This window comes from Molossus molossus, unplaced genomic scaffold (genome assembly GCF_014108415.1).
Source record: "Molossus molossus isolate mMolMol1 unplaced genomic scaffold, mMolMol1.p scaffold_m16_p_17, whole genome shotgun sequence".
Classification (NCBI taxonomy): domain Eukaryota; kingdom Metazoa; phylum Chordata; class Mammalia; order Chiroptera; family Molossidae; genus Molossus; species Molossus molossus.
Window position 1 is genome coordinate 3,792,294 of NW_023425352.1, and position 18,679 is coordinate 3,810,972.

Here is an 18,679-nt window from a genome sequence, read left to right on the forward strand (position 1 = left end):
GCCTGCACTGAGGGCTGGGGGAGACTGGTGGGGGTGGGGGGGCTGGAGAGGGGTTTCAGGAGCCTGCACTGAGGGCTGGGGGAGACTGGTGGGGGTAGGGGCTGGAGAAGGGGTCAGGAGCCTGCACTGAGGGCTGGGGGAGACTGGTGGGGGTGGGGGGCTGGAGAGGGGGTTCAGGAGCCTGCGCTAAGGGCTGGGGGAGACTGGTGGGGGTGGGGGGCTGGAGAGGGGGTTCAGGAGCCTGCACTGAGGGCTGGGGGGCTGGGGGCTGGAGAGAGGGTTCAGGAGCCTGCACTGAGGGCTGGGGGAGACTGGGTGGGCAGGGGCCTGGAGAGGGGGTTCAGGAGCCTGCACTGAGGGCTGTGGGGGTGGGGGGCTGGAGGGGGGTTCAGGAGCCTGCACTGAGTGCCGGGGGCGGGAGCACAGAGAGCAGGCTGGGGGCTGTCCTCAGACACCCCAGCGCTTAGTGTCTTAGGCTTCGTGTTTGCCCGGTTCTTGGAGCGAAAACGTGCTTGCTGACGGATCACAGGAAGGACGTGCTTTACTGAACCGGGTGTGTCCCTCTGTTGTGGAAACAAAGGCTCCTCCATTCCCTGTGCCGCCTGGGCAGGGCACGCTGTACTCTCCAGGGCTCCCATCTGTGTCCACACTGTGATCAGGGGTCCCCGCGAGTCTGCTGGCATCACGGTGGGGTGCCCTCATGGGCCATTGTGTCCCGTGCGGTGCCCGGTTGTCTCCATGGGGCACCCATGTTGTGGGAACCTACAGCCTCCCACAAATGTGTTCAGTAACGTCTGTGTCCCCTTTCTGGGTGATCTTGTTTGCTTCAGGGTGATCTTGTGACACTGAGCAATGTTGGATTTTATTTTGGTCTAAAACTACGCCAAGTCCTTGACATCTGGCTTTGACTTCCACGGAGCCTTGGGGGTGACGGTCTCAGGGAGCGCGCACGGACCTCTTCCCACGGCACACACTGCTGAGGGCCAGTGTCTGGGGTTCGGGGGCCTGCGGGCACGGGGCTGCCCTCAGAGCAATGACAGCCCCCACTCGGGAGACTTGGTGCCCCAATGTTTAGAGGTTACTGTTATTATTTTTTATCTTCGTTTTAGAGCTGTTACTTTTTCTTTTTTATCCTCACCCGAGGACATTTCTTTTTGCATTTATCTTCAGATAGAGCGGTAGGGACAGAGGGAGGAAGAGAGAAACATTGATGTGAGAGAGACACATCGACTGGTTGCCTCCCGCATGACCCTAACAGGGGCCGGGGACAAACTGCAACCGAGGTACGTGCCCTTAGCGGGAACCGAACCCGGGTCTCTCTGGACCGCAAGCCGACGCTCTAACCGCTGAGCCAAACCAGCCAGGGCTGGAGCCGTTACTTTTATGGTGAATGCGTTTATATCTAATTTGAACACTGTGTCTTGGCTTCTTAATTCAGATGTTTCTCCTCAGGCTGCTGGTATTATTTCTTCACTGCCTTTCTTGTAGTTTCTCCTGTTGGTCCCCGATGGCTGAGTTATCACTGCAGCCTCACACACTGCCCAGATTCGGGGGCAAAGCAGTCCTGGGTTTGGGTGGGCGCCCCCACTTCAGCAGGTGGGATGGTGCCTCTCCACTCCTCGTGGCCTGGATGGAGCAGCTCCCTTGGGGCTGGAGGGTCCAAATGGCCTCACTCATGTCCGATGCCTCTCCTGGGTGGGCTGGGATAGCTGGCGGTCGACCGGGTGTCACCTCCCTTCACTGTCTGGTGTCTGCAGTGAGCCTCACCTGCTGGCCTCTCCCCCCAGCGGGAACATGGACTCCTTCACACGAGGCGACCTTCCAAGGGGGCAAAAGTAGGAGTTTCCAGGCATCTTAAAGCCTGGGCCCCGGACTGCACAGCATCATGTGGCCACACCCCATCCATTGGAGGAAGGGGACCCTTCCAGTGGGAGTGACATGTACCTGCAGGGTGGGAGGGGTCGTTGGAGGTCACCTTGACTGATGCTCTACCTCAAGCGACTTGTTTAGGTGAAGAGGACTGGGAATACTCTGTAGGGATGCAGGTCACAGGTGGGTCAGAACTGCCTGAGCATCCTCCTCCTCCTTCTCCAGCATCCTCCTCATCTTTCTCTGGCATCCTCTGCCTCCTTCTCCTCCGACATCCTTCTCCAGCATCCTCCTCCTCCTTCTCCGGCATCCTTCTCCAGCATCCTCCTCCTCCTTCTCTAGCATCCTCCTCCTTCTCCTCCGGCATCCTCCTCCTCCTTCTCCGGCATCCTTCTCCGGCATCCTCCTCCTCCTTCTCTAGCATCCTCCTCCTTCTCCTCCGGCATCCTCCTCCTCCTTCTCCGGCATCCTTCTCCGGCATCCTCCTCCTCCTTCTCCACATCCTCCTCCTCCTTCTCCGGCATCCTTCTCCAGCATCCTCCTCCTCCTTCTCTAGCATCCTCCTCCTTCTCCTCCGGCATCCTCCTCCTCCTTCTCCGGCATCCTTCTCCGGCATCCTCCTCCTCCTTCTCCACATCCTCCGCCTCCTTCTCCGGCATCCTCCTCCTCCTTCTCTAGCTTCCTCCTCCTCCTTCTCTAGCATCCTCCTCCTCCTCCTCCGGCATCCTTCTCCAGCATCCTCCTCCTCCTTCTCTGGCATCCTCCTCCTCCTTCTCTGGCATCCTCCTCCTCCTTCTCTAGCATCCTCCTCCTCCTTCTCCAGCATCCTTCTCCAGCATCCTCCTCCTCCTTCTCCGGCATCCTCCTCCTCCTTCTCCGGCATCCTCCTCCTCCTTCTCCAGCATCCTCCTCCTCCTTCTCCGGCATCCTCCTCCTCCTTCTCCGGCATCCTCCTCCTCCTTCTCCGGCATCCTCCTCCTCCTTCTCCGGCATCCTCCTCCTCCTTCTCCGGCATCCTCCTCCTCCTTCTCCGGCATCCTCCTCCTCCTTCTCCGGCATCCTCCTCCTCCTTCTCCGGCATCCTTCTCCAGCATCCTCCTCATCCTTCTCCGGCATCCTCCTCCTCCTTCTCCGGCATCCTCCTCCTCCTTCTCCGGCATCCTTCTCCAGCATCCTCCTCCTCCTTCTCCGGCATCCTCCTCCTCCTTCTCTGGCATCCTCCTCCTCCTTCTCTGGCATCCTCTTCCTCCTTCTCTGGCATCCTCCTCCTCCTTCTCCGGCATCCTTCTCCAGCATCCTCCTCCTCCTTCTCTGGCATCCTCCTCCTCCTTCTCCGGCATCCTCCTCCTCCTTCTCTAGCATCCTCCTCCTCCTTCTCCGGCATCCTTCTCCAGCATCCTCCTTCTCCTTCTCCAGCATCCTCCTTCTCCTTCTCCAGCATCCTCCTCCTCCTTCTCCAGCATCCTTCTCCAGCATCCTCCTGCTCCTCTTCCAGCATCCTCCTCCGGCATCCTCCTCCTCCTTCTCCGGCATCCTCCTCCTCCTTCTCCGACATCCTCCTCCTCCTTCTCCGGCATCCTCCTCCTCCTTCTCCGGCATCCTCCTCCTCCTTCTCCGGCATCTTCCTCCTCCTTCTCCGGCATCCTTCTCCTCCTTCTCCGGCATCCTCCTCCTCCTTCTCCGGCATCCTTCTCCTCCTTCTCCGGCATCCTCCTCCTCCTTCTCCGGCATCCTTCTCCAGCATCCTCCTGCTCCTCCTCCAGCACCCTCCTCCTCCTCCTCCTCCAGCATCCTCCTCCTCCTTCTCCGGCATCCTCCTCCTCCTTCTCCGGCATCCTTCTCCAGCATCCTCCTCCTCCTTCTCCGGCATCCTCCTCCTCCTTCTCTGGCATCCTCTGCCTCCTCCTCCGGCATCCTCCTCCTCCTTCTCCAGCATCCTCCTCCTCCTTCTCCAGCATCCTCTTCCTCCTTCTCCAGCATCCTCTTCCTCATTCTCTGGCATCCTCTGCCTTCTCCAGCATCCCCTGCCTCCTTCTACGGCATCTTCCACCTTCTGGGCCCAGTGAGACCTGCGACAAGAGGTCGTTCAGGGTTTGGTGCAACTCACAAGGTGAAAAAAAGATCACTGAGTATTCAGGACTTCATTTCAGCTTAAAGTTTTATATTTTGCATGAAGAACCAAGGGAGAGAAACTCAGGGGAGAGGGTCTTTGTAAATCTTCTCCAGTTTTCAAGCATGGTTCTCCAGGTCTCAGGTTTAGCTGAGGCTGCTCTCAGCGTCCACGCAGACTCACCCAGCCTGGTGGCCCACCCCAGACTGTCACTTTTGACCCTAGACCCTCCACTCCCCCCCATGCCCTGTCCTTCTGAACCAGTGGTTCTTTCTCAGACTACCGGGGGCTTTCTGCCCCTGCCTTGTCTGCCTGGGGAATGTCTGTCTGTCTGTTATGGAAGTCCCTAGTCAATTTCTCCCTTTCCACCTGGGAGCTCACACTAAAGGACCCTCTTCTGGGCTGTCTGCCTCTCTTTCTCCTCACAGCTGGGGCCTGACTTGTCTGAGGGGTGACGGGGAGCTGGGACCACCAAGACCCCTGTGTCCTCTCGGACTGTCCCAGTGGGTCTCCTCCCTGCAGAGCAGGTGCAGGGTCTGCTCGCTGACCTTGACCTGGGCCACGTGCCCGCTTCTCAGGGGAAAGACTGCTTCCCAGTGGGGCCTGGGAGTAGGCGGGCGAGGCCGTCCAATGGGCGGTGAGGTGGCAGCGCGCCCACCTGGCCGGATGGAAGGCCGTGCTTTCAGGTCAGCTTTGGCCAGAGATGATGCCAACTCCAGCCTCGTGCCCTCAGCCTGACCTCGCCTCACGTCCTCACTGTCCGCACGTCCCTCTTCTTGCCATCATCACGAGAAGTGGGGACAGCTCCCTGCTGCCGGGTCATCTCGGCCGAGCCGGTCCAGGCTGTGTCCGCAGCGCCTCAGGTCGCGGTGTTTGCTGAGCCGCATGGAGCGGAGTTGATGCATAAATATTTACGGGGTACACAAACATCCTCGAAAATTGGTTGTGAATCCCAAAGTGCGATTCTGACATCTGGAGAGTCTACTGAGAACGAGGACAATTAGAGACAGAAGGTGGAGAAGACAGTGGTGAGCACGGAGACGGGGCGGGAGTGTTCTGAGGGGAGGACCAGGCTGGGCTGCATGCCGTCGGGCAGAGGACAGAGACGGACGTGCGTGCTTGCGCGTGCACATGCACATACACACGCACACATGCACACACGCACGTGCACACACATGTGCGCACACACATGCACACGCGCGCGCACACACATGTACATGCACACACACACGCACGCGCGCACACACACACGCATACACACACGTGCACACACACGTGCACACACACACGCACAGCAAGCCTGAGGTCTAAGGAAAGACACGTTTGGACATGAAAAGTGAAAGGACATGCATGGAATTCAGTCAGATGCCAGTAAAGGTTTTCGGCAGCGAAGGGAAGCTGAGCCATTCGCTGGGACACACGCACACCTCTGTGAGCTCTCGGGGATCTGATAGCCTAGGAAGTGTCAGCTCTCAGCACCTCCGCGGGATCCCGGGGTGTGCGGAGCAGGCGGGCCGACTGCCGACCTGCGTTCCCGGTGCTCGCTTTTCGGGCTCCCCCGAGTAGACGTGGTCCTTCCTTCCGGAGACACGAGGGCCCCGTGGCTTGTCTCCAACCAGTGTCCTGCTGTGCAGGCGCTTAGCACCCATTTCCCACAGATGTTCCCTAGACGAGCAGAGCCGAGCGGCGCGGCCTTAGTGTCCTGTGAGCTGCTGGACTCCCAGCCACGCTCTCCGTGGCCCAGGGGTCTAGCAGCCCTGTATCTGTCTTCAGGACCCGCCCCCGCAGGAGGAGTCTGCCAGCCTCGCCACCCACTCAGGGGCCCACGTGAAATCCACTCACGGCCGTGGGACCGCCTGTCTTTCTTTTATTCTTTGTTCGTTTTTGTTCCTGTCAATCCTCGCCCGAGGATATCCACCCCCCCCCCCCCACTGATATTTGGATAGAATGGACGGGAGGGGGAGAGAGAGAGAGGAACATCAATGTGAGAGAATTGACTGGTTGCCTCCCAAATGGGGATCGAGCCGGCCTCCCAGATCCTGCCCTCGACCAGGAATCAAACCCTTTGTCCCAGGGCTGATGCTTCAACCACTGAGCCGAACCGGCCAGCCGGCCTGGCTCATCTTCCAAGCATGGGCCTCTGTGAAGTGGGGACTGACATCGCGGGCAAACACGGCCGTTCCTCCAGAGCACGGCATTGGCGCTAGCTGCGTGTAGACCGGGTAGCACTGCGGCTTAGAGAGGCGCGTGCCGGGGAGCGTGGAGGGGCCACTCGTGACCTGCCCTCTGCGCCCGAGGCCCCCCGTCTCGTGTGGGGGACTGACACCAGCCATGTCAGATCTGCCGTGGAACAGACAGCTTGCAAAATGCACCCCCAGATGACCGTCCAAGGACACTGGCTCAGTCACCTCGTGTCTGCGTGTCTCCCCGTCTAGGGGATACGCCACCAAGCACGTCGTGGAAGGACTGGAGCCGCGGACCCTGCACCGATTCCGTCTGAAGGTCACCAGCCCGTCGGGGGAGTCTGGGTGCAGCCCGGCGGTGTCAGTGTCTACCACCCGTGAGTATGCGGACCTGAGCCCCCGAGGAGCCGGGATGAGCAGCCAGGGTGCGCCCCAGGAGCCCCTGCCGCCCTCAATACCGCATCCAAGTGGGGAGGGACTCCCGGCTTTTCTGCTGGAGCTGATCGAAGTCGGGGCGCGCTCCGAGCCCTCTGGGGAGGCAGAGTCATCTCCGCCCCGCGGCTGGCAGGGCTGCGTGAGGCCAGGCGGGCCTTCTCCTTGCCAGGCTGGTGTCCGAGGGCAGCCACTCCTAACTGGTCCAGTGGTGGGGCGTTTGTCACCGCGGTCCACGGCTTGCCTGGGCGATTAGACAGGACCTACTGCAGGGACCCGGGCGTGGTGGAGACCTGGCTTCTGGCGCTGACCCGGCTTCTGGTGCTGACCTGGCCGCCGGAGCTTTGTAGACAGTCAGTCAGGTCACCGCACGGTGACGCTCACCTGGGGCTCCTGGCTGGCGAGGGTCAGGTGTGCGCTCCTCCCCGCCCCCCGGTGCAGCTCCCTCAGCCCTCGGTACCTGGATCACACCCCATGCAGACTCTCTTACGAAGACAGCCATGCTAAGCGAAGACTTAAAAGTGTGCACACGAAACATGCGAGATGCTCCTGTGCATTTGCATCCGGTTTGAAAGTGCTCTAATGAACCACAAGAGCATGTGCTTTGTTTGAATAAGAGATGCTCGGCCCCCTTTCCCAGGTGAAGTGCACGAGACTCTGGCTTACATGAGGCATGCCGTGTCAATCAGGCGGGCCCAGCTGCTTGTTGATGGGCAAGTCTCTTCTCCAATGAGCTCATCATTTAGGCACGGCTTTTATTTTATAAATTTTTTTCTGTATTGATTTGAGAGAGACAAGAAGGGAGAAGGAGAGAGAGAGAAACATGGATGAGAGAGAACATCAATGGGCCACCTCCTGCATGCCCCCCACTGGGGATCGGGCCCGCCACCTGGGCATGTGCCCTGACCGGGAATCGCATCGGTGACCTCTTGGTGCAGGGTCGACGCTCAACCACTGAGCCACACCGGCCAGGCTATTCGCTGCTGTTAATGGAGACTTAGATTCCACCAAGCAAGGTGTTATCACCACATCACAGTCTGGTGGCGATACCTTCAGCTAGATGACCCGCTTCCAGGGCCTGAGCAATGGCCTCCCAACGACCACACTGGCCCCTCCCCCCTGGGAGGAGGTGTCCCCCGTGTGGTCCTGCCTGACGCAGCCTAGCAGCGCGGGTGAGCCCTGGCGGGTGTCCTCCCCACGGGCAGCCTTCGCTCAATATTTGTCTTTGCAGCACTTGGGGTAAACATTAGAAAAAGACCAAGCCTGCCTTTTTCATATTCGGCCGCTCATGCTGATGGCCATCCTTCGGGCCCGGCCCACAGAGTCCCGAGGGGCCCGGGGGCGGGAGCGATGGAGCATTTGGCTCACCCTGGAATTTCCTCTCGGTTCTTCACGCCTCTCGCCTCGAGAGGGAGTGGGAAAGACCCGCCCCGCTCTGCAGCCAGAGCCCCCTCTCTCCTGTGTCCCCGTCCAATGCTCCCGTGTCCCTGCCCAATGCTCCCGTGTCCCCGTCCAACGCTCCCATGTCCCCGTCCAACGCTCCCGTGTCCCCGTCCAACGCTCCCGTGTCCCCGTCCAACGCTCCCGTGTCCCCGTCCAACGCTCCTGTGTCCCCGTCCAACCCTGTGAGCGCGGAGGTTGCTCAGCCCGCCCGGGGCCTGGTGTGCTCCTGCCTCTGCCCCACCAGGGGCCGCGAGGCGGTCAGGAGCCCAGGCCGAGGACAGTCACTGCTGCTCGCCGGGACTCGGGGGCGGGAATGATGGACAGGCCCCTCGCTCTCCCTCCCTTCCCGGAGATGTCCCTTTGTTCCCAGAATAAATGACGAGAGCACTGACCACCTCTCGCGGGAGCTGGGACAGGCAGTCGTCTCCGTAAATTAACCCTCATATCCGGGCCCTGCTCCTGGCTGCGCACGGCCCTCCGCTGCTGAGCACGCGTGAACGTAGCCATGTCCTGGTGCTCGCGGCCACAGGGCTTCCTGGCGGGGGTGCAAGTGAGCCCCCGCCCCGGGAGAGCCGCACGCTGGGGTCCACGGACGAGGGGCTCGTGGTGGTCGGCGCACCCGCGTGCTGGGATGCTGTGCGTGCTTGTCCGTGTTTCTGTTGTTTTTTATCCTCACCTGAGGTCATTCTTCCATTTTTTGTTCAGACAGAGTGGGAGGGAGAGAGAGGAAGAGAGAGAGAGAGAGAAACATTGACGTGAAAGGGACCCATTGAGTGGCTGCCACCCACACGACCCAACCAGGGCCGGGGACAAACTGCAACCGAGGTACATGCCCTCAGCGGGAACCGAACCCGGGTCTCTCTGGACCGCAGGCCGATGCTGTAACCGCTGAGCCAAACTGGCCAGGGCAAGGATACCATATTTTAACATGTAGTAGAAAAGAGATGAACTTCCCACGTTCTTCCGGAGGATGCTACGCGAATCCTTGCTTTGCATTTTCAGTGCACGTTGTAGGCTGAGAGTCTCGGGAGGGCGCTGTTGGTGAGGCCGGACGGCCCCACCCTCTGCCCTCCTCCTTCCCGGGAGGCGAGGGAAGGGGACGTTTCCTGGGCTTTGTCCATGGAAGTACGGGTGGGGCGCATACAGGTCATTTTACGTCCGTGTTCCCTGGGCCCGGGGTTTCTCCACCTCGGGACCGTGGACAGAGGTTGGTTGTGGGCTGTCGTGTACTGTAGGGCATTTGGTGACATCCTGGCCTGCCTGTTAGATGCCAGCAGCACCAGTACTTAAGCTGTGACAACCAAAAATGTCATAGACCGTACCAAATGTCTTCTGGGGGCAGAACCCTGCCCCTCCCCCTGGCCCCTGGCGGAACCCGCCGGCTGGGTGTGTTCCCCTGGGAAGGCCAGGGGCCGCGTGGGCATTGCCCTCCGACAGCGCATCACGATGTTTTATTTAAAGCTTTTGGCCGAAAACTATGCGTGGAATGATGGGAAGGAAGTGCAGTGTGGCCAAAGGAATCTTTAGGGTTTGCTCTAGCAGACAAAATTGTTATTCCAAAACATTTCTAACATGGCTGCAGTGAATTTTTTTCCAAAAAGGAGAAAGGTTATCAGTCAGAGGTCACTCTGACAGCGATGCCTTCATTCCTCCGCCCCCCGCCCCCCAGTTCATACTTTGCCCAGCTCAAGTCCCCCAAGGGAACCCGGAGAATGTGGCTTCTGTGCCCGGGACTGATGTCCGAGGGTCTTTCCTCCGTAAGGAGCGGGACTGGGAGTTTTAGCTCTCACCTGGGACAGGACCCGCTGACCTCTGCAGGCCAGAGCGTCCGAGGGCAGCTCAGCGCTGGGCTGAGCCCCAGGAGGCAGCCTGGGGTGCAGTGCTGGGGACGAAGGACAAGCGGATGCAGGGTGGATGTCTCCTTTTAGGGTTTAGAATAACAACAGGCTGAAAGGGGGCCCCACAACGTCCATGGCAAGGGAGAGACACGTGTTTGTCTCCTTCGCTCTGTGACACCCCCAATGTCGAGACTTGGCATAGAAGTTACTCGATAAACATTCTGTGGAATGAATGGGCGAGACGTTTGAGATGGACTGAAACCAGGGAGTATAAACTCAGTGTCTCTGGGTTCAGGCAGGCAGTCCAAGGGGGGGGCGCCTCGGGCAGAAGAGGAGGGTGGGTTGTGTGAATGGGCCGCCGCTGGCCCCTTGCTGTCGCCTCGTGGACAGGCACGTGCTGGACGCCGACCTGTACTATTTCATTAAGCTCAGTCGCAGTTACGTAAGCATTAGATGTGACACACGTGCCCCAGCGCCGGCTTCTTTCCCTCGTCCCTCGTTCTCACACTGCGACCTGCCCCTGCTCTGCCCCAGGAGTCCTGGCCCCTGTCCAAGGTGACCCGCTCTGGCCCCTCCTGCCCCTGCTCTGCCCCAGGAGTCCCGGCCCCTGTCCAAGGTGACCCGCTCTGGCCCCTCCTGCCCCTGCTCTGCCCCAGGAGTCCCGGCCCCTGTCCAAGGTGACCCGCTCTGGCCCCTCCTGCCCCTGCTCTGCCCCAGGAGTCCCGGCCCCTGTCCAAGGTGACCCGCTCTGGCCCCTCCCTCTGCTCCCCCACAGTTCCTGGGGCTCTGTCCTCCCGCCCTGCCCCCGCGGGCTCTCCCCGCCAGGCTTTCTCCCGTGTCCCACCTCTCTGGGTGGGGGCCTGTCCACCCCCGCCAGCTGCAGGGGACAGGCCAGTGAGCGCTACCGTCCGGGAGAGCTGAGACTTTGCAAGTGTTGCCGCCATCGGTCTCTTTACCGCGTGCTGTTCAGGTAGTTCAGAGACCCTGGCAAAGAGGACCCAGCCTGCGTGACAACCGGGCGCGTTTCCCTGCGCGTCAGAGGCACTTGTTAACTCTCACCAAATCCGAGAGGGTTATTCTCAAATGGCACTTAACATTCGCCAAGCAGTACTTAAAAAAGAATTTTTTTTTCTTTATTGATTTCAGAGAGAGAGGAAGGGAGAGGGAGAGAGAGAGAAGCATCCATGAGAGAACATCGAGTGGCCGCCTCCTGCACGCCCCCCACTGGGGATGGGCCCACAACCTGGGCATGTGCCCTGACCGGGAATCGAACCAGTGACCTCTTGGTGCAGGGTCAATGCTCAGCCCCTGAGCCACACCGGCCGGGCACAAAGCAATACTTTTATAACTTGAAAATGTCCCAAGCCTTTAGGACAATCTAAACGTCCTTGTCTTAATGTACGAAGACAAGACCCCTTCCCGTGAAAAAGGCACTGAGTGGGCAAGGCGAGGCACCCTCATTGCAGGAGCCGGGTGCCTTGTGGGAGGCGAACTCGAACACCCACGCGGGCGAGGGCGGGAGGCGGGACGGCCTGCGGCTCCGGGGTGAGGCTCCGGGGTGAGGCTCCGCGCCCGCTTCCCGCAGGAGAGCCCCTGAGCAGTGAGCACTTCCACCGGGCGGTGAGTGTGAACGACGAGGACCTGCTGCTGCAGATGCTTCAAGGAAGGTGAGAGGCCGCCCCTCCGCCCCTCCGCCCCTCCGGCCCCTCCGACCCCTCCGAGAGCACCCTGGTGCCGCGCGTGCCCGTGCCCTGACCCCAGCTCCACCACTGAGCCCAGGCGACGCCGGGAGCTCGGTAGTTAGTAAAGGTGTCGGCAAAGCCCCAAGTGAGCGTCCCGCTTGGTGACTGTCCAGTGGAAAAGGGGACGACAAGCCTGCTGTCATATTTTCTTCCCGGAAATAATTTCTGACTCTCGTTTCTAGGCCGCAGCCTTAGGCAAGCTTCACCCCAAAATGCCCACGTGTGGTCCCTGGGACCCCGAGGAATCGCCTTCCCGCTCAGCAGGCTGCTAAGGCACGGGAGGGGGCGGAGGGGCGGCCAGACGGGCGCTGCTGGCCCATCTCAGCAGCTGCCCCCTGAGTGAAGAGTGGGCGGCGTTATCCGGGCTCTTTATGTCCGGGTGCTGCTATAAATGTGACTGTGCCCCCAGCTTCCTTTTTTTTTATCCTCACCCGAGGACATTTTTCCATTTTTTTGTACAGATAGAGTGGGAGGGAGAGAGAGGGAGAGAGAGAGAGAGAGAAACATTGATGTGAAAGGGACACATCGAGTGGCTGCCACCCGCACGACCAACCAGGGCCGGGGACAAACTGCAACCGAAGTACATGCCCTTAGCGGGAAGCGAACCCGGGTCTCTCCGGACCGCAGGCCGACGCTCCAACCGCTGAGCCAAACCGGCCAGGGCTCCCAGCTTCCTTTTTAAATTGTTTTATTGCGTTTATTAAGGTGACCTTGGTTAATGCAATCACATAGGTTTCAGGTGCACGATTCAGTAACACATCACCTGTCTATTGCACCGTGTGCTCACCACGCGGAGCCCGGTCTCCCTCGGTCAGCATCCCCCCCCCCCCCCTTTTCTCCTCTCCTACCTGTCCCCATCCCCCTTCCCCTCTGGTGTCTGTGTCTAGGAGGTTGTTTCTTCTGTGCTCAGTCCCTTTGTCCCCCAGCCCCTCAGCTCCCCTTCACGCTAACAGCTGTCAGTCTGTTCTCTGTACCTGTGAGTCTGTTTCCATCTTGTGTGTGTGTCTCGTTCATGAGATTCTTCGTAGTGAGATCGTGTGGTACTTGTCTTTCTCCAACTGGCGTATTTCGCTCAGCATAATACTCTCCAGGTCCACCCAGGCTGCCGCAAAAGGTACGCGTTCCTCCTCCTCTCCGGCCGAGAGTTGTGGCTTCTCCTCGAACCAGCGGCCTTGGGCTCCTTCCGGGGCCGTGTGCTTGGGGGAGAGAAGGTCCCGCGGAGGCAAAGCGGCCAGGCTGGCCTGAAAGACTCCGCGTCCTCCCTCAGCAGCAGCCTTCGTGCCGGGGGCCGCGATGGGACCCAAGGGGCCAGTGTGGGGCCCGCCCTGAGAGGCTCTGTCCCCTGGAGCTGACCGTCTTCATGGAGCGCAGGTCCCCGCTCCTTGAAGGACCGTGCTCTCCTAAGGGTGTTTTAGCTCCAGCAATGCTTTCGAGTGCAAGGGAGTGTCTATTTGAAGGGAAATTACAGCAATTTTCTCTCCTGGTCTTGTGAATTTGAATCTCTTAAAATATGCAGCAGGGCTATCTCAGACAACAAAAAACTTAACGGCCCAGAAGAAATTGGGATTTTCGGTAAAAGGAACCCTTTGGGCCACCTGCCCTCAAGGGGGGCAGCGGCAGGTCTGCAGAGGGGCCCCTGCGCACACTAATCTCTTCTCGTCCCCCAGCGACGTGAAGGTGGATGTCCCCAACAAGCTCGGCTTCACGGCCCTGATGGTGGCTGCCCAGAAGGGATACACCAGGTGGGCCTCCTCCCTCCGACCGCCCAGGGGTCGGCGGGACCCCTCCCAAAGGCTGCAGTCAGGCCGGGCTGGGAAGAAAGAGGGTGATGGAGGAGCCCCACTTTCCCCTCTTTCCAAAACTGTACCCTACACAAAAACGGCCGTTTTTCTCACAAAGTTGTATACAATGCAGGAGAGATGCACTAATGTCCAATCATACGGGGAGGAAGAGGGGTCTCCGTTCAACCAGATGTACAATATATTTTACAGATCCTGAAAAAACTGGTTATTGGAATTTGAATTTCTTTTTTATTTTTTTTCCTCACCAAGGACATATTTTTGATATTTTGTTCAGATAGAGTGGGGAGGGAGAGAGAGAGAGAGAGAGAGAGAAACATCGATGTGAAAGGGACACATCGATTGGCTGCCACCCACACGACCCAAACAGGGCTGGGGACAAACTGCAACCGAGGTACATGCCCTTAGTGGGAGCCGAACCCGGGTCTCTCAGGACCGCAGGCCGACGCTCTAACCGCTGAGCCAAACTGGCCAGGGCGTGAATTTCTTTTTTAAAAGGGCGGGCGGGGGTGGGTGGGGGGGTGGGGGTGGGGGAGCCCTGGCCGGTTTGGCTCAGCAGTTAGACCAATGAGTCTCAGTTCAATTCCAGTCAAGGGCATGTACCTCGATTGCAGTTTGTCCCCAGCCCTGGTCAGGGTCATGCGAGAGGCAACCAGTAGGTGCGTCTCTCTCACATCAATGTTTCTGCCCCCCCCCATCTGAAGATAAATGAAATAATATCCTTATGTGAAGATTAAAAAAAAAAGGGTGGCGAGGGGGAGATATTAATTCTGGAAAACATACTTCCCCGATCGGTTGCTAAGATATACTTTGCAGCATACACTTCATTATCTCTCTTCCACAAGGATACAGACTTACATACTAATAACTTATTTTTCAACCATATTTATGTTTTAACTAAGATGCCATTTTGCAAAATAGAAATTTATTTTCACGAAGCGCTGCCCTTTGAACAGATATTTGAAACGGCCACGAGAGGACAGGGAGCCATCCCTTGAGGGTTCAGTGTGTTTACGTGGTGCAGTTCGCTTTCAAGGAAAAATCCATGACAGGGCAAAACCCCATGATTGTTGGTGTGGAGAGGTGTTTTCGGGGTGGAGAGTGCCCCGCTCTAACGCTGGCTGGCCCCGAGGATGGCTGAAAGCGCTGTGGGGGGGTGTCTGCAGGCCGTGTGGCGCATTCCTGCCGGACCATCGTGGGTCCCCCATCGAAGCCGCGTCTCCAGCTACGTTTCAATGTGTTTCCTTTAGGCTGGTGAAAATCCTCGTCTCTAACGGCACAGATGTGAACCTGAGGAACGGCAGTGGCAAGGACAGGTGGGTGCCTGGAAGATGCCCCAAGTGTCCCCAGGCTGTGTTACCAGGCTTTGCGCAGAGCGTGCTTGGGTTTAAGGCACAGGGGTGGTGCAGTGTCTTTGGCCAGTAGGAGAGGCGAAGCCCTACACCCCACGGGAAGGAGGGGGCAGCAGAACACCGGGGTGCGTTGTTCTCTGGCTCTGCACTCGTGGGGGTGGGGGCGTTTGCAGGGGGTGTGCTGTAGCGTGCGCCCCGTCCCGCCAGGCCCGTGCACGCCCAGTGCTGTGCACTGAGTCAGCGCGGTTCCTCCGGTTCCATGCTGGGGGTTGCACCCCCCGCGGCCCTGCACCCCCACGGGCCCTCACTGCGCTGCCCTTACTCTGTGAACCGAGTTGCTCTGTTCCCGAAGAAGCAGCGGAGGCCATTATAAGACGCCACCCGAGGTCTTCCCTGAGGCGAAAGGGCTGAGTGTCTTCCGGAAGTTGACCAAAAAGCATGCTCAGAGAGGTGAAAGAATATTTGAGAAGGACTTAAAGCAACCACTAATCTAGTCACTAGGTTTAATGACTTAATTTAAACAACCAATGTTGACTGGATGTCTGCCACGTGCCAGGCTCCGTGCTTGGCCCTTGGGGAGAAGGCTGGACCAAACGCGGAGCTCACTGTGGGGCTCAGAGACATCCCTCTATGTGCAGACCTGGGCCAGTCACATCCCATTAGTGCAGACCCAGCAGGTCATGTCCCACTATGTGCAGAACCACGAGGTCATGTCCCACTATGTGCAGAGCCACGAGGTCATGTCATGCCCCACTATGTGCAGAGCCACGAGGTCATGTCCCACTAGTGCAAACCCAGCAGGTCATGTCCCACTATGTGCAGAACCACGAGGTCATGTCCCACTATGTGCAGAGCCACGAGGTCATGTCATGCCCCACTATGTGCAGAGCCACGAGGTCATGTCATGTCCCGCTATGTGCAGAACCACGAGGTCATGTCATGCCCCACTATGTGCAGACCCAGCAGGTCATGTCCCACTAGTGCAAACCCAGCAGGTCACGTCCCACTATGTGCAGAGCCACGAGGTCACGTCCCGCTATGTGCAGAACCACGAGGTCATGTCCCACTAGTGCAAACCCAGCAGGTCATGTCTCACTATGTGCAGACCCAGCAGGTCATGTCCCACTATGTGCAGACCCAGCAGGTCATGTCCCACTATGTGCAGACCCAGCAGGTCATGTCTCACTAGTGCAGACCCAGCAGGTCATGTCCCACTATGTGCAGACCCAGCAGGTCATGTCCCGCTATGTGCAGAGCCACGAGGTCACGTCCCACTATGTGCAGAGCCACGAGGTCACGTCCCGCTATGTGCAGAGTCACGAGGCCACGTCCCGCTATGTGCAGAGCCACGAGGCCACGTCCCGCTATGTGCAGAGCCACGAGGTCATGTCCCGCTATGTGCAGAGCCACGAGGTCATGTCATGTCCCACTATGTGCAGAACCACGAGGTCATGTCCCACTATGTGCAGAACCACGAGGTCATGTCCCACTAGTGCAAACCCAGCAGGTCATGTCTCACTAGTGCAGACCCAGCAGGTCATGTCCCACTATGTGCAGAGCCATGAGGTCATGTCCCACTATGTGCAGAGCCACGAGGTCACGTCCCGCTATGTGCAGAGTCACGAGGCCACGTCCTGCTATGTGCAGAGCCACGAGGCCACGTCCCGCTATATGCAGAGCCAGGCCTGTGCCTGCAGACCAGCATCTCTGCGAAGCTGCGGGCGCCGATGGGAAGTTGAGCCATGAGCAAACATCGACTGCTCAAGTCAGCAGCATCCTCACTGCATCCCCTGACACGAGGCAGAAATGTTTCAAATAATAACATTTTAAAAATCACTTGTAAATGTAAACATTTGTGTTCCACATAGTTCTTAGGTAATTTTGGAACTAAGCCATCAACTCAAGAAGTTTGAGAAAGAATACTACCAATTTAAAAAGGAAAATGAGAAGAGAATCAAGTTGAGAAGTAGGAAAAGGAAAGAATTAAAATAAAAGTAGGAATCGACTAATTAGAAAATAAAGACCAAGACCCGTAGGTGTGACCTCTTGAATAAAAACCTCTATGATGAAATGGACCATTTCTTGTAAATCTAAGAAGAGAGGAAACAACTAGAAAATTGAAAGGGTTCAGAACGGTGGTTATGGAGGAAATTTAAACAGGATAAGAGAAGGGTACATTTGCATTTAAATAGGAGATTTGATCATTTCATTGAAATGGGTCCTTTTTCTGAGAAAATTTAAACCATCAAAATCAACCCCCCAAAAGCAGAAAATCGGAAATAACCGATACGCCTACAAAAAAGTTAGAAAAGGTACGAAAGGGTTTCCTCCTACACAGGCTCCAGGGCGACTGTCCTACTCATGAGCTTGCTCAGTGTTCTAGGTACCGGTCATGACCTTCAACTTCCCAAGCCACAGAGGATAACCTGGCTGCTAACATCTGTAGTGAGATGTGTGTGTGTGTCTGTATGTGTGAAGACATTTGTGTGTCTCTTCCTCCAGCAACTGAGAGGGTATCTGCAGGGTAAAGAAGACTGGTGGATTTTCTTTTAATAGTTTGTTCATTTAAAAAACTTTTTTCTTTATTGATTTCAGAGAGAGGAAGGGAGAGGGAGAGAGAGAGAAACATCGATGAGAGAGAACATCGATTGGCCGCCTCCTGCACGCCCCCCACTGGGGGTCGGGCCCACAACCTGGGCATGTGCCCTGACCGGGAATCGAACTGGTGACTGCTTGGTGCACGGGTCGGTGCTCAACCAGTGAGCCACACCATCCGGGCCTGGTAGATCTTTTAAAATCGAGCATTTTACTCAATTGTAGTGATTATTTTTTTTATTGACATATAATTTATATACCACAATATTCTCTCCTTTAAAACATGACGTTCAGCATTCAAAACATACATTGACAAAGCTGTGCAACCACCAGTACGGTGTCATCCCAGGAAAGGACTTCACCCCCCTGGAAGGTAGCCCCGCGCCCATCAGCAGCCACGCCCATTCCCTCTGCCCCGGCCCGAGGCAGCACAGCCGGCTCTCGGTCCCTGGAGAGCTGCCTGCTCCGGACATTTCAGCGACGGGGCCGGGCCAAAGCAGGAGGCAGCTGTGGGGCGGAGGAGGACACGACGATGACGGAAACGCTTGCGAACCGTTTCTGTGCTCACAGCTGCACACCTACCCGTCTCCCTCCCCCGCCCCGTACATGGGGTCGTATACTATGTGTACTTTGTGGCTGGCTTCTTTCATTTAGCATCGTGTTTTAGGGTTCACCCACCTTGTAGCATACTTTAACCCTCCCCCTTTTTATAATCCCCATCCGAGGACACTCTTTCATTGATTTTCAGGTAGAGCGGGAGGGACGGAGGGAGGGAAGGAAAGAGAGAGAAACATCGATGTGAGAGAGACACACTGATTGGTTGCCTCCCGCACAACCCCGACCAGGGCTGTGACCCAACCGCAACCGAGGTACGGGCCCTTGACTGGAATCGAACCCACGACCCTTTGGTCCACAGGCCGACGCTCTAACTGCTGAGCCAAACTAGCCAGGGCTTTAATCCTTTTTAATGGCCAAATAATATTCCACTGTATGGGCAGACCACCTCCTGTTTACCCGTTCAGCAGCTGATGACACACATACAGTCTAGACGAGTAGTTCTCACGGCTCTTCCACGGAAATGGGGCTTGTATGGGGGCCCGAGCTCAGCACTGCACCCAGCCAGGTGCTTCTCCTTCCGTGTGTTGCAGTCTGATGCTGGCCTGTTACGCCGGCCACCTGGACGTCGTGAAGTACCTTCGAAGGCACGGCGCTTCTTGGAAGACCAGAGACCTGGGGGGCTGCACGGCCCTGCACTGGGCAGCGGACGGGGGCCACTGCGGCGTGGTGGAGTGGATGCTTCAGGACGGCTGTGAGGT

General features: G+C 57.8%; 1 protein-coding gene across 1 annotated transcript in view; it reads left to right on the plus strand.

Annotated features, from left to right (window-relative positions):
• The window catches only part of FANK1 (fibronectin type III and ankyrin repeat domains 1), a 28,445-nt gene that overhangs the window by 5,681 nt on the left and 4,085 nt on the right, over positions 1 to 18,679 (plus strand). The window contains exons 3-7 of the mRNA XM_036265906.1: positions 6,415 to 6,539; positions 11,461 to 11,542; positions 13,285 to 13,359; positions 14,667 to 14,732; positions 18,512 to 18,677. Of these exons, the coding sequence (XP_036121799.1) occupies positions 6,415 to 6,539; positions 11,461 to 11,542; positions 13,285 to 13,359; positions 14,667 to 14,732; positions 18,512 to 18,677 (514 nt within the window). The remainder of the gene's footprint in view (positions 1 to 6,414; positions 6,540 to 11,460; positions 11,543 to 13,284; positions 13,360 to 14,666; positions 14,733 to 18,511; positions 18,678 to 18,679) is intronic.